The 15,124-nt window shown below is 44.6% G+C and overlaps 1 protein-coding gene across 4 annotated transcripts in view; it reads left to right on the top strand.

Moving 5' to 3' along the window:
* The window catches only part of LOC310709640 (phosphatidylinositol 3-kinase regulatory subunit gamma), a 248,789-nt gene that overhangs the window by 83,860 nt on the left and 149,805 nt on the right, over window positions 1-15,124 (top strand). For all 4 annotated transcript variants that reach the window (XM_083509581.1, XM_083509582.1, XM_083509579.1 and 1 more), the window contains 2 exons: window positions 12,209-12,410; window positions 13,433-13,518. In XM_083509581.1, coding sequence (XP_083365707.1) covers window positions 12,209-12,410; window positions 13,433-13,518 — 288 coding nt within the window. The remainder of the gene's footprint in view (window positions 1-12,208; window positions 12,411-13,432; window positions 13,519-15,124) is intronic.

The following is a 15,124-nucleotide window of genomic DNA, read 5'->3' as shown; positions in this document are numbered from 1 at the left end:
CAAATAAAAGTTGAGAAAGAATGGTTTGGAACTGACCTAGAAAGACCGCAGAACATCTGGCCAAATACCCAGATTTTATGAATAATGCCTTTCCATTGTTAAAAAAAAACACCTCTGAGGAAAGTGGTTGGGGATCATCACTTTTCTGCTTCTGATTTTAGATCAATCGTATGACACACACACACCCCGCACCTCCAGGCATCCACTGTATTGGCACCGTACCAGTGAAGTATTGTTACGGGGTTGGTCTAAATGTCCTCACAGCATCCCTTCCAAACTAGTGACTCTGGCTGTAAAAGATCCAAGATTAACAGTATAAGGAACTGGTTTTGCAAGAGCTTTGCCGGCGGCTTGTCTGCTACATTTGTGTATGGGCCAGAAAGATGGGAAGATGACTCACCCCTTTGTCCTTTTCCTGGCCAGGGTGTGTGTGAGAGAGAGAGTGTGTGCGTGCATACAAAATCTGCAGCTCTGGAGTTAGACCAAGTTGATCCCGAGGAACCAACGGCAGAGGGCTGAGCTGCTCTCTGTAGGAAATTGTGATGGTGCTGGCAGGAGTTTGATGGTGAACAGTGAATTTAGGGGACCTGTTGGGGTCTCTCATGCTGAGAACGTCCACCTATCATCATCTTGTTTGTTTGTAAATCAGTGCAAATGCTACAAAACCCCTGAAGTCTCTAGTTCCTGAGGAAACAGAGCCTGAGTTCACACAGCACCCCTGGTGTTCTCACCACTCACCCTCAGAGAATTGGGGTAGGGCAAGCATAACGGTATATTGTTACATGCACCCCCCACTTTCCCCCAATTTCAGGGGGCACAGTACTTACTTACAGTACAGTACTTACACACAGGTTTGGTTTCCTTCGGATGAAAAGATCACTGGAGATTTATGGGGTGGTGTTTTGTAATATTTCTTTACAAATATGCCACATTGAGCTTAGATGGTAGCAAACACTCCAGCAGCACAATCCAGTGTCCCAAATCAGAACTGCAGAGAGAGAGAGCTTTGAAAACCAGGGCTCAAATCTAGCCCTCTTGCCTCTTTCTCAGACCTCTTCAAAACTGCAGTCTTTGTTTCTCTCACAGACACTGATCTTGCTTACATCATCCTTAGCTGGGAGTGGGGGTGCAGAGGGAGAGAAAGCTGTACGCTTTTTGCCAAGATAGCTCTCACCTTCCGGAGGAATCTCCAGCTGCTTCTTTGTCATTTTGGGCCATTTACCTGTAATTTTCCTTACAAAAAAAAAAAAAAAAGAATGTGACAACTTTGCCACTGACTATTAAAGAAGTTTCAAGCAGCGCTTCCAACTCCATTAACTCTCTCCTGTCCGCTCATGTGACCTGCTCTCCCAGCAGCAAAAAATCAAAACCACGAGGACAGGAGAAACAAAAACTCACGTAGCAAAACCGACAGTTACTCTCACTATCTCCCTGGCAACTCTGCTGCCACGCACCAATTGCAGTAGCATTCGCTGCTTTAATTTCACCATATTGGCCGTGCAAGCAAGGCACCACCCAGCCAGCATGTGGCTATGGCCAGAAGGTCAGAGAATTCACCCAATGCCCCCTCCACCACAAAAGACATAGGCAGGCTGTTGGGAACAGTCCGTGTGCCTGGTCATGGGCAGGAGGATTTGTATGTAGAACACGTAGTTGACCCAGGAGAAAGGTTGGGGTCCTGCTGTAGTAGCAAGGAATCTGCAAAGACGTAGCTTAGGCTACTGCACACAACACGTTTGCACTGGGTGTCTGTGCAAAGGTAGTAAGGGAGGGGGATGGTGTGCTGCCACATTGCAAGGGCAAAGCAAACAGCTCTGAAATATGGCTGGTAAATCCAGGAGCAGGTAAATCCAGGTTGGCCCCTGCCAAGGGTGTGGAATATTCAAGGGCAATCAAACCAAAAATTCAATGTTTGGTAGATAGGCAAATGATAGGAGCTGAAGCTCTCAGAGTTTTTCTGTAGGTTTGCTAGAGAGAACTCTGTGAAACACTCCCACTGTGCCCTGACAGGCATAGCCATATTTAATGTTCTTACCCATGTGGGCACACTCCTCTTTTTTTTCCCCCTTTTCACTCTTACTTCTTCATCTCATCCCCAAGCCCAAAATGTGAGAACTGTTAAGTATGAGCTACAGCTCCAACGCCACCTTAAGCTAAAGCATGTCTTTGAAGCAGGCCCAAGAGGGGTTGGGCGCACAAAAGTTGTGCCTCTTTCCACTCTGGCTCAGAGTGGCTAAGAGCCTATCAGCGTGCTCCTTGGGCCACTTCTCTGCTGCCCTGGGTGGCCAGCATCTGCTTGCCAAGGACAGAAGGGACGTGTGTGTGCTGATACAGCTCCTTGCTAAGGGCACAAGAGAGCCTAGGTAACTCGGTGGGGACAAGCAATGGAATAGGAAATAGGAGGTGGGATTGAGTCCCAGGCCTGGGAAATGCACTTATATTTTGGCTTTTCTGCCAGCAACCGTAATTTGGGAGGGGAAAGGAACTAGAACTTAGGACCCCTGTTCCAAAGAGCAACGCCTTAACACACAGCCACAGAAGTCACACCAATGAATTCTTTGAGGTCCCTAGGAGCCTTGGCATTTGCGAGTTCCCTTCCATAAGATCAGAAGAAGTGCCTGCTGTATCAGGTCAATGGACCCACTAGTCCAGCATCATCTTCTTCGCCTCATAGGGGACAACCAGAGCACAAGAGAACTCTGCCCTCCCACAGTTTCTGGCAACTGGTATTCAGAAGAATTACTGCCTCTGGGAGTCAGAGCATAGCCACCAGGGCTAGCAGCCAGGGTTGACCCACCCACAAGGCAAGTTGAAGCAACCAAGGCAGGTAGCAGGATCCACGGGGCAGCAGATCCAGCCACCAAGGAATGCATTGTCCGCTGCTGCTCCTGCCATAGTGGCAACAACGACTGCAGCATATTCCTTGGAAGCTGGGTCTGCCTTTTCCTCAGCAGCCCTCCAGTGCTGCCTCTACAATGGCCTCTTGGGGAATAGGAGGCACTGCTTGTTCTCCTCCCACTTCTAGGGAGGAAATGGTGGGGGCTGCCCTCTGGGGTCTCCTGGGTTCTGCACTCAACTGGTGTGATTCAGAGTGGACCCATTCCCCCCCCCCTCAGCCTTTGATTCCCACCTCAACCATCAGGTAAGGCTGATTTGATACCCCTGCCTTGTTCCTGAGGTAGCTCTTCACTCATCCCACATTCCCTGGTGGAGGAGGTGCCATTTTGTGGTTTGCCTCAGGTGCCAAAATGTCTTGGGCCACCCAGCTAGCAGCCTTATCCTCCGTGGATCTGTCCAGTCCTCTTTCAAAACCATCCAGGTTGGTAGCAATCACTGCCTCTTGCGTGAAGAAATATATATTATCAAGATGCCAAATCAACACAAACAGTGATCGCACATAGGCTGGTGTTTCTGGTGGCTACCTGTCTCACAAATGTGCAACCCCTATTCCTTAGATGCTCATCAAAACCAAAGTCTGAAAAACTTGCTGAAAATAGTGCTGAAAATCAACATCAGTGCTGAAATTTTAAAAAGAAAGCACCAAAATTCCAGTAAAATACTGAGTTAAACATGGTGGTGGCTAGTTTAAACAGTTGTGTTTTTGAAGGAATCATGTTTCCACCCATAGGTTTTATGTATTGCTATGCCGCCAGCAATCTCATACCAGCAATCTCATACTATTTCAGTCTTTTTCTCTCTTTTTTTTTGAACTAAGAATTCTGCATTCTTGTGATATTTTGACCTGAGTTCCCCCTTCAGACTGGTGTTTTATTACGGGTGTATCCTGTAGGATGTTCTCACCACAATAGCAGTCTCCCCTTCCAAACGCTGAAACATACAACAACAATCAAAATTTCATGTTGCACGCTAGTAGGACAGAAAAGGGATGTAGTAAGTTGAACGGCACGTGCGCGTCTTTGGAGCCTGAATTTGAGATTTTAATTTACTTTGCGTATTGTATTTTATTTAAGGCATTAATGGATCCCCATCCCTGCAAACTGCCTCCAGGGAATGTATGATTCAGACGCCTTCTCTGTGCTCCCCCACCCCTCCTCTCCAGGTCGTGAGCATTTTGCAGCAAGGGACATTTTGAAAAGTTTTTTTAAAAAAATCAAGAGACAGCTGGCAACTCTCAGCATGTTTGTCCACAGTGGTAGATGCTGCACCGTAAAGGTTCTACGGTGGAATGTTCTTTGTTGCTAGGGCTTCTTTTTCTTCGCCCCTTTAAATCAAATGAGCTCCTTGAATCCTTTGCTAGAGGAAAGGTCAGGCACACAGAGTGTTGCTAATGCTCTAATGAAGAGCTGGGGAGGGGGGGTGGGGGCAGTGAGACATCAAAGGAGCCTTTGCCAGTACTGGAGGGTCTGTGTGTGCGGAGCAATGCATAGCTGCAACGGCAACACAAACCCCAGCCAGCCCGAAGGCTTTGCTTTCTCGGCTGCTAAGTGGATTTGCCTCGATCCTATTTGCTGGGGAAATGTGGCTGAGCAGATCTCAGCTTTACCCTGGCGTTTAGGAGAGCTGCCTGTGAGTGCTGCTGGTATTTATTTATTTCATTGAAACAGCTTTGCTGAGTTTAATTACTACCCAGCATGGTGTAGACCACAAACTGGGGTAGGATGGCAGGGGTGGCAAAGGCTGCTCTTGCCCTGGTCACGACATCCACACACAAGGGCTTATATAGCTTAACAAAACCTTAACGGGATTTGCTTTCCTACCTGTTCTTACTGGAGGGGAGGGTTAACAAAGCGAAAGAAGGAGCGGGAGATTCGAGATTTTTTAAAGCATGGATCGTGAACCCACTGCTCCTGGACTGTTGGTTCACAAAAATGTTGCCATAGAAGAGCGTCTTCCACCACTCCTTTCCAGTATAAGAAGTGCAATGGGAGATAATTTCAGGTTGCCCATTCCAACACATCACCTTGAAGCAGTAGTGCTGGAGTAATGCACATGCTCTTGAATAAACCCTATAGAAGTTCTGTTCTCTTCGTCAGTTATCACAGATGACACCAGATCTTGGTAAGAGTTTTTGAGCAAAAACCAATAAGCCTCTGAATATGCTTTAAGAGTCCAATCGAGAGCAATATTTTGGCAAAGCAAATTACATAGGCAGCCGATAGACTTTTCAATCTGCATGCAAAAGGTACTGGGTTCAACAATGCCTGGCACAGCCAGCTGAAATGAGATGGAGATGAAAAGGCCCCATGTCTGAGATCTTGGAGATCTGCTGCAAGTCTCAATAGGCAATGCTGGGTTCGATGAGTCAATTGTCTGGCTCAGGATAAGGCAGCTATCTGCATATTCCTATATGGAATGTCGGCAGGGTTTTCGGTCCTTGGGGCACAAGAGGCAAAGTGTGTCTGAAATATTGCAGTAGCACAACCTTCCCATTTCTCCGATGAAAATAGCAATGTCCTAAGGAAAAACAGTACATTCTGGGATCAAATCAGATGGCTTCTGTAAATCTGGGACTGTCCCTGGAAAATAGGGACACTTGGAGGGTCTGCCTTCCCTCTCCGGTGTCAGAGATTATGCTGTCTTGCAAGATACAGATTTACCTTCCTCCTCAATATTAAAAGCTGTGTGGGGCAGGTTGCTAGGGGAGAAATTAGAACCAAACCAAGCTTTTTACTTCTGTTTCAGCCAGTTTAATGGGGGGGCGGGTCCTAAAACTGGTCCACATGCTCATGACCCCAGCTCATATACAAAAATAAAACAAAACCATCAATGGAGTGTAATGGAAAAAATGTCAGGAAAGAGGCACTTATTGGCACATTTGGTGGAAGTACTCAGTGTTGGCAAAGTTTTGAGCCATAGTCATTAAATAGATAAGCATTCTTACCAAAAATAAAATTGAGAGGGATCCTTGTCCGTGCCTTCTCCTGATGACTGCCGGGGATATTCTGAAATCCTCTCAGAAGGATTGATATTATTTATGCTGCTTGCTACGTGAGAAGATGTGCCTAGTCTTACTATAGGTGTTAGGTATAAAAAAACCTCTTGTTATTGCAGTATCTGAAAAGCTGATGCACCAGTTGACCATATTGCAAGGAACATCAAATCTGTTTATACTTATTGTATTATAATGTATTTCCTACACTTTTTTTTTACCCCTCTCACTTTTTTCTCACTCACCCCCCCCCCTTTTGTCAGTCTATCTTCTTATAAATGAAATTCTTCTAATTAAATATAAATAACAAAATGGTTTTTTTGCTGTGTGGCAAGATTTCATTTTTATATTAACAGAGCAGACCAAAGCAATCATATTCCTAGATTAGCCCTTATGTATACCTGCCATGCAGCCACTATGTTAAGACTGTGGTTAACATGTTTCATGCTATTTATATGTTATTGTTTACTATAGCATTAATAATTTTAAAAATAAATTGCTAGATGGCCATGCCACTAGCATCATTTGTTGTAAAAGTCTTGAGAGCAAGTTTCAACTCTTCTGTGGACGGATTATTAACAAACCAGCACCACTAGTCTGAAGCATATTGATCTGACTCTAGTTCCCTACACAACCAGGGGTGCTGGTTAGAGATGAGAATTACAGATAGTTCTAGTTCATATATTCACACCTCAACCCATAATCCTCTTAGTGTGACAAAATCAGGTGAGACAAGAAGACCAATCTAATGTTGCTGTTTAATTTGAATCTCTGGATCAAATTTAACATGGTAGCTTTAGGCAGATCACTCTCTGGTTCTGTATATGCTCCCATTTGCTCAGCTTACAGTATGCTCCCACCACTGGTTTTGGAACCAGTGTACACATAATTATTCTGTTGCGTCTTATGAAATACTGTGGTTTTCCCCAAGCCAGCTTCCAGCCAACCTAGCTGCATTTTAGGCTGGTAATGTGTATATAGCCTCCCTCAGCCTCTGCTTCCTGTGGGAGACCCAGACTCAAGTCGTGTGTTTTTATAACCTCTTAAATTTGTGCCCACAGTAGATTCTCTGTTTCAGATTTTTAAATTCCCCAAACCTCAATCATCTGCTACCTCCACAGTTTCTTTCAGCCTCCTAGCCATTTGAGGAATGTCTCAATTCCTTATATAAAACCAGAATATCTGATTATCAGGAGAGTGTAGAACAGCAGAGTATTTGGCACATAGGGGTGTTCAGATCTTTAGCCATATTAATACAGTAGACAAACATAGATTAATTACAGCATCAGGAAATCAAATCACGGAAACATATATCATAAACATAACAGAAAATAAGTTGTTTCTAAAATGTTCTCTGCCCAGTTGAGGGCAGCTACATAATTGCTTGAGTTGGAAGAGTCCATTCCCCAAAGCCAAGTTCCATGGCAAATGTGCATTATCCCAAGTAAAAAAATGAGGAACAGGAACGTTTTCCTCAAGCAAGAAAAGAGGCTTAACCAATCTGAATTTGAAATCTGAGCCACACGGGCACAAAGGCATAAAGGATTTTAGCACAGCAAATCCTTCAGGATTGAGCAAAAGGATCTTCTTGGTTCCCACCCCCCACTCGCTGGACAGTAGCCAAGCAATATCTTATAAGACTACATAAGGCTGGGCTTGTGAAAAGTCCGTCAGAGCAATGGAAAGCATGAATGGAAAGCCAGGGCAAGATTCTCCTGCACGGTAACAAGCTGGTTCACATTTGGGTTGGAAATTCCAGGAAGCATAGAACCTGATGCCAATCTGGGCAGCCGGTCGAGTAATTTGGGAAATTCCTCACAGGAGCACAGGACACTTAAAAGATTCGTAATGCAGCCTGCATCAAAATGGTGGGCACCGAGTTTCCATGCAAAGTGTTAGGCCATGCAAAGGTTATGGCAACACTTCACCTTCTGTGGTGCCACCAACCTGTGGGCAGTGCGACATGATTTGACTTTCTTGACTAAGTCATGTTAAGTTTCTAGTGCCGTCTCCAGCTAGGGGTTGGCTAATTTGCTACTACTGAGATGAGCTGTTGGAAGGAGTTCTGCTAAGTCAGTAAGTTTAGCTGAAGTGTTAAAGACTCTTATATAGAAGTCCAGGCAGGCTCTACATTCACTACTGGTGGCACCTTGAGTTATTGTTTGTCATACCAGAAGCTGAAGGGCAGTGACACGTACTGGAGCAACTCTGTTCAGATCCACCAGAGGGAAGCATCATGCACATCTTTTTGCTGGCTCAAAAGCATAACAAACCTGTACCTTGGCATACCACCACATGAACAATAAGAGTGATTTATGCTACAAAGAGAAAAAAGTGTACATGGAGAAGACAATGCACTTCAATTTATTACACATTGAATCGTTTTGTACAAACGCTCTAGTACGGATATGCTGGTTCAAGGGAAGTTTGCATATCTGCCTTTTAATTTAAGCTGAGAAAAGATGTGACATCCAAGATTGGCAGTGGCTACCATTTTATTAGCAAAGAGGTCCTTTGTTGGTCCCCAATATGGTTCCAAGCCTTCCCCACATCACATTGCAGATATACACTTCATCCTCCCCCATAGGCATTTAGGGAGCTATAATAACCCAGATTTTCTGAGGCTGGAGCCAGTGCACTCCCCAGCCCCTAACCACATTCGTCTTTGATTTGATTCTCTCTTTGTCTGCCTGCTCTTAATTGCAGCTCTGTTTCCTGTAGTTCTGCTGCCTCCCACCCTCTCCCAACAGTCTTGTTTGATGGGCCCTTGGGTCAGAAGTCTTTCCCCACTGCCTCATTAGTGATGCATAGCCCAGCCCATTTCACATCCCAGCAGCCTCGTTAACAAGCTGCAGCACCACACCATCAAATCCTGCTCGCTAATTATTATCATCAGCCGTTCGTGTTGCAGATGTGGTAGAGCCAGTGGTTGCTGAGTAAACTTTCTCAAGATCAGTGCTTTTTTTTTTTTTTTTTTAAGGAACAGGTGCCAGCAACCTAATGAGAGTAGCATACAGGCTACATTCAGAGGGCTGGAAGAAATTTGACAAATTTGTGCCAAGGCCCATCTGAAGAGACCCCATAGAAAGAAAGAGTTTCCTATCTCAAAAGTGGTGTCGTTCTCAATAACCATCCACATTAGTAGTCAGACTACAAGCTTTGGGCTGGAATCTTGAACAGGGAGGAAGTCCCATTGAAATTAGTGGGACTTATTTCTGTGTTTAATATTATGTTCTTGAACACACGGTCTGCCAAGTCCACCAAGCAAATAGATAATCTCACAAAAAGAGATGAATTTTATGTCTCCAGGACCATTTCTCTTCTCTGATCAAATGCTTACCACAATATCTGGTGTGTTATTTCTAGAGTTGTGGATTCAGGCCGCATGTTGGGGAGGAGAAGATTCCCGCACTGCAGGGCATTGGCTTAGATGACCCTCATGGCCCCTTCCATCTCTATGATTCTATGAGAGGTTCTATGGAGAGCCAGTGTGGTGTAGTGGTTAAGAGCGGCAGCTGCTGGGTGACCTTGGGCTAGTCACACTTCTTTGAAGTCTCTCAGCCCCACTCACCTCACAGAGTGTTTGTTGTGGGGGAGGAAGGGAAAGGAGATTGCTAGCCGCTTTGAGACTCCTTCGGGTAGTGATAAAGCGGGGTATCAAATCCAAACTCCTCCTCCTCTTCTTCACACACCTTGCAAGGCAGGATAGGATGAGAGCTACAACTTGTGACTTGTTCAAGATGACAGAGGTTGCCAAGGAAAAAGCTGATCTTCAACGCTTTAAAGCAGGAGTGGCCAGCTGGCAATGAAGGGACTAGATCCAGCTTACTAAGCAACTGTATCTGGCCCCTAGCAGCCTCAGCAAATTTTAATCAAGCTTGCGATAAATATTTCGCCCATCGTTTTGCTTGTAAGGAAAATGCATATGTTTACAATGTTGTGAGATGCAGATGTTTCTCATTTCACTTTTACATCTCTTTGGGTTTTGTATATAATATTATCCTCATCGTGCCTGTGCATCTGGGCTCCATAACGCCATAAAAGTTGGGTTTTTCCCCTGCTAGCTGGCATGTCTTTTATTATAGAACCACTAGCACTAGCAAAGGGTCATGTTGTGCAGCAAAGTAGGATTCCCAGTCCTGGGCCACTGGATGGAATGACAGCACTCCACCCCCAGGACACAGAAGGTGGTTGTGCCTGCTTTAGATCAAGAATGACATTTTGGTCATTACACAAATAGCCAGGTGTATGTGTGTGAGAGAGAAATAGTGTGTGCAAAAGAGAGCATAAGATGTAGTACTACATTATAGATTAATACCAAGAAGTAACAACTGCAAAAAGAACTGTTACAGTTCACAGAGGCCATTGCTCTCAGATCAAAACAGTTTTTAAAAGTCTGTGTTGGTGGAATTTAAAGCCATTTTACTTTATTCTATAGATCCTATTACCTGAGGCCATATGAGAAGATTCTGGTTGTCTGTCTGTCAATGTATCTACCACCAGTCTTTTACATACAGTGGTACCTCGGGATACATACGCTTCAGGTTACATATGCTTCAGGTTACATACGCTTCAGGTTACAGACTCCACTAACCCAGAAATAGTACCTCGGGTTAAGAACTTCGCTTCTGGATGAGAACAGAAATCGTGCTCCGGTGGCGCGGCGGCAGCAGGAGGCCCCATTAGCTAAAGTGGTGCTTCAGGTTAAGAATAATTTCAGTTTAAGAATGGACCTCCGGAATGAATTAAGTACTTAACCTGAGGTATTTGCGTCCTAAAACCTTGCAAGGTCTGTTTAGAAGTTCCCAGGGAAGACCAAAGAAGTGCCATCTGTTCCACTCCAGGGACAAACTTGGATGTTTCCCCATATCGTTGTCTCTAGACTTTGTCGCGTCTGTGGGTCCCAGGAGAAGAGACTTCCGTCTGCTATTTTATTTGGCTGTTCCCATGATTACAACAGGGCAACTGGATGGAGGAGCCAACTGCTACTCCAGCAAGATAGAAACTACTAAAAGGATATCTAGGAATCTTGTAAGGCTAAAACAAATGACACGTATTTATATTAACTAGCTCATATGTGTGGAAATCCACCAAAGGCTATATCACAAACTGATCAATGACTAAAAGAGTAGTAGGTATCTGCTCTTTGCAACAGCATCTACCAATAAAATATTGATTGGTAAGCAAAATACATCAATTGGTTGGCAGAATTTCTAGTCTGTAGGTTTGTGCACGTAATCTTGAAAACATAATGGTAGTTATATGTGCTGGATATTCCTAAACCAAAAAGAAAGCCATAAAAAGAATGCAATCAGCTTTCAGTTTCTAAGGCCATTTCCTGATTTTGAGAGGTGGGACTTGGTTTGTTTTCTTGTCTGTTTTTCCTTCAGGTTTGATGTTTCCCAAAGGGAAATACCACAGGAGTGCAAAGTATGCACTCCTTGTATATTAGCATGCACTGCTAAGTACATCAACACAAGAAGTGTGTGCACTAGGGCAGCTTTTCATATTATAATAGGAGTGAATATGTCAGGATGTAGCTACTCCAATCACCCATGACATATGAGAATTAATGGCATAATCTACCCCCCTACCTCCTGGCTGACTTTTGCTGAGCCACTGTCACACCTGAAACCTGAGTGCTCATGACTGCCACACCAGAAGGCAGAGGGTCAGGACATGTAGCTGCTTCACAACCTACTGGGTTTTAAGTGTGTGTATATACTGGGTTGGATTGGCACTTTGCTTCCCACTACTTGAAGGGCTCCAACTGGCAGAATGGGAGAGGAGGCAAATTTTCATCAATTCCCCTTCCCCTGCAGCCATCTATGCCCCCTAAAAATCTGCTTTGGTGGGCCGGGGGAGCATTCCAAAACAAGATGGGGGGTATTGGGGGCTGCAGGAGAAAGGGGAATTGCTTTCCTCACCACTACCTTTCCACCGGCAGATGTATGCTGAGTATATTTACACTCAAGCGATGCCAGCTGTAGTAAACTCACGATCCAACCCACTGTCTGATAGCACTTTTCCCAACATGTATGTGTGCAAATTGAACTGGAACTCTATAAAACTGGCCCATGGCAGATGTCAACAATGAGCAAGGTGCCTCCCAAACCTGAAATAAACTAGCCAGATGCTGTTCGGCCAAGATGGACTCTGCATTCTAGAGGTTTCTCCAGGAAAATGCCAGCGGGGAGCTGTGGAAGCAAAACCTGGAGAATGGAGAGTTGAGATTGTGAGTGAAGACAGAAGTTACCTGTCTTGAATTTTTACCTGTATATAAAAGCTATCTCCTTTTCTCCTGTCTTTCTTCTGCAGAAACTCAGAGCCCAGAGGAGTGTGGTCAACAGATAAAATTGATCCTAGAATCTCCACGTCTCCCTCAATGGCACAGACTCCTCCTGCAACACCTGACCAGGCATTTCTGTAAACTGTGCCAGAATGGCAGCAAGAATCACTTCACACCCAGGATGCTTGGGGAGGCCTTTAGTGACGTGCTTTTTAAACCATCCCCATCAAGGTGAAACTGCTGGACTATTTACCAGAAGCATCTTCATTTGCTCCTCCTCATCCCTCACATGACTAATCTGGAACTCAATTTTAAAACTAAGATGTTAAAAATAAGATTTGGTTCCTGCCCACTAGCAAGAAGAGTTCCAATTGCACCTGAATTTCAGAAATGCCCCAAGTTGAAGCCAATTATATTTCTGTTGGAGAAGTTTCCAAGACTCCAAGACAAAGGGCTTTAGACAATGGCTTTCAGTGGACCATCATACATATAACTGCTGCCTTGAATATTTGGCAGAAAGATGGCATATCAGTGAAGTAAATAAATACATACATATAAACAAAAAGGAAGAAATGTAAATCAATAAGGAATCATAATGTAATGAAGGCAAGCCTAAAACTGTGGCAGCTATTCAAGTAACTTTTAAACCAGGCACTGAAGTTGGGAGCAGCACTCGTAGACCATAAATCTTTGTTTCCCATGAAGCTTGTGCAATGCAGGGACCCAGGTTGCAGAGATTCTTGGATTGGCATGTCCAAGGGATCATTCCAAACCTCTGCCCTTCAGCAGTGGGGCTTAATGGAACAACATAGCCACCATCAAATCCACAGTCCCACTGCTCATGCCAGCCAGGGTAGAAGGTGAAGGCAGGAAAAGTAGCCTCTTCACTTGGTCATCTGCCAACCTGCCTCGGTGAAGAGGTCTGGATCAAGTCCATTGTAGTCACATGATCCTGTTTCCATCCCGTGACCTCAGTGCCTGCTCAGTTTCACCTTTTCCCCTAAGCACCCTAGTTCTTTTGGTTCTGCTCACTATTACTGGCAGTGGCCTGGGTGGGTGCATTGGGGTACTCATCACTGGCAGGTCTGGGCAGGTAAACACCTCCACCTCATCCAAACTGCTTGCAGCATGGCGGATTATGGGTTTGGATTTTTCTGGTCTCAGTGTCTGATTCCCTCTTCTATTGCAGGCAAACTGAGCAAGCAGAAGCCATGACTAACATTGTACTAAGTTCTTTGTCCTTGTTTTCCTAGCATGGAACTGAATCCAGAGCACCATGTGAAGATTATTGAGGCTCTTATCATCGCTGGTGGAGTGTCAGAGATCCAGGCAGCACCAGGTAGGAATTCATTGAACGTACTGGCTTACAAAACATTATGGAATGAGATCAGGCTGACTGTATTGTGTGGCTAATAATATGCTGAATCTGAAAACTGGTCTTTGCTACGAGACTATCTGTGCAATGCATTTGATTCATTGTGCTCCTAAGGACTGGATTTGGGGCACATGAAATTGGCCCTGAGCCTTTATGGAGTGGCAGGAAAGAAAGTCTGGAATGTGCATTCCTTTTGATGTGAATAGTCTCCTTGTGTTTCACTAGCTTCGTGTATTGTGTTCAGCTGGGTTAGGTTGGAGTGCTTTTATTTCAGTTTGTACATATGGAATGTATGTGACCATAATTAGTGGTATTGGTGAGCAGACCTATTCTACAATTGTGACAGAGAATGGTGAGGGAAGTATGATACTTTCTGGAAGCTTTGCACCAACTGTTACCTGCTGGAGGGTCAGCACTTTGGTACTAAATTGGAAGCAAAGTAACTTCTTAGAGAGCCTCCAGGAATAACAAGATGCTTGTCCCTTCAAAGCTTGATGTGCTAGATGTGCTACAGCTTCAGTGCTGATGTCAGACTGATTTGCTTTAGGACGTACAGGAAACTAACGTCATATCCTATCTATGTGCATGTAATGCAGAGTGCAAACATTCATATAGTACTGCACCAAAGCTTTGCTGTGAAAATATTCTCTAGAAAGTCCTGCTGGTCACTATCTTCATAGCTTTTCAAAACTTGTTTGCAGGTCTGATCAGCAGCATTTTCATTGCCATTATTTTTCTGACCATGCATTTCTTGTAGGATTACATGGCCAGGACAATGGCGCCATGTATACAATCAGGTTTGTCTATGTGGCAATATCACAAGGTCAGTTCAGAGTAAAGGCAGTGCTTTATGCCCTCACTCTGAATTAGCCCCAGGACAACACCATCAGATTTGGCTGTGCAGCATCATAACATCATTTCACTGAACATAATTATTTCCATTTCTTTGGGATAATGTAGCCAGAAAGAACATACACATTTAGCTAAGTGATGAAGTTGCAAAGTCAGTTCAGTGTGAGGGCATAACACATTGCCGTTGTGTGGAATGTGTACTTAGTAGGGAACCATTCTGCAAGCATTTTCACCCTTGTGTGGAGACACCCCCCCCAAGAATCCTGAAATGGGGGAGAAAAATGTTCACCTCTCTTCTCAACACACACATTCATTTCAGTTTAGCTCTAACAAAATGCACTCCAAAATCTTTTAAAAACTAAGGATAGACATGTTTAGATACAGTGGGTGGGATCCACATAACAAACTTCTTCAGCAGAAGGCCTGCATAAAGGCTTCCAAATGTACAGTGAGAATTACCCCCTCTCCTTCCCCCGCTTGCACCTATGCCCCCGACAGCTGGCTCTGCAGGGGTTGGGAGAACCCCCATAACAGTATGCGGGGGGGGGGGGGGGAGGTGGGATTGTTCCATTTGGCAAGCTGGTGTGCATGTGCAGATACAATGTTTGCAATAGCATGATGTTGAATTCCACCCAGTAAGCTGGAGGAAATTATGCTGGGTATATTCAGCTAAGTTTTACTCATGTTGGACCCATTTAAAATAATAGACCTGACTTAG

The sequence above is a fragment of the Podarcis liolepis genome (assembly GCF_965112155.1).
Source record: "Podarcis liolepis genome assembly, chromosome: 6".
Classification (NCBI taxonomy): Eukaryota; Metazoa; Chordata; class Lepidosauria; order Squamata; family Lacertidae; genus Podarcis; species Podarcis liolepis.
Note: the sequence above shows the minus strand (reverse complement) of the source record. Positions and strands in the feature narration are given on the sequence as shown.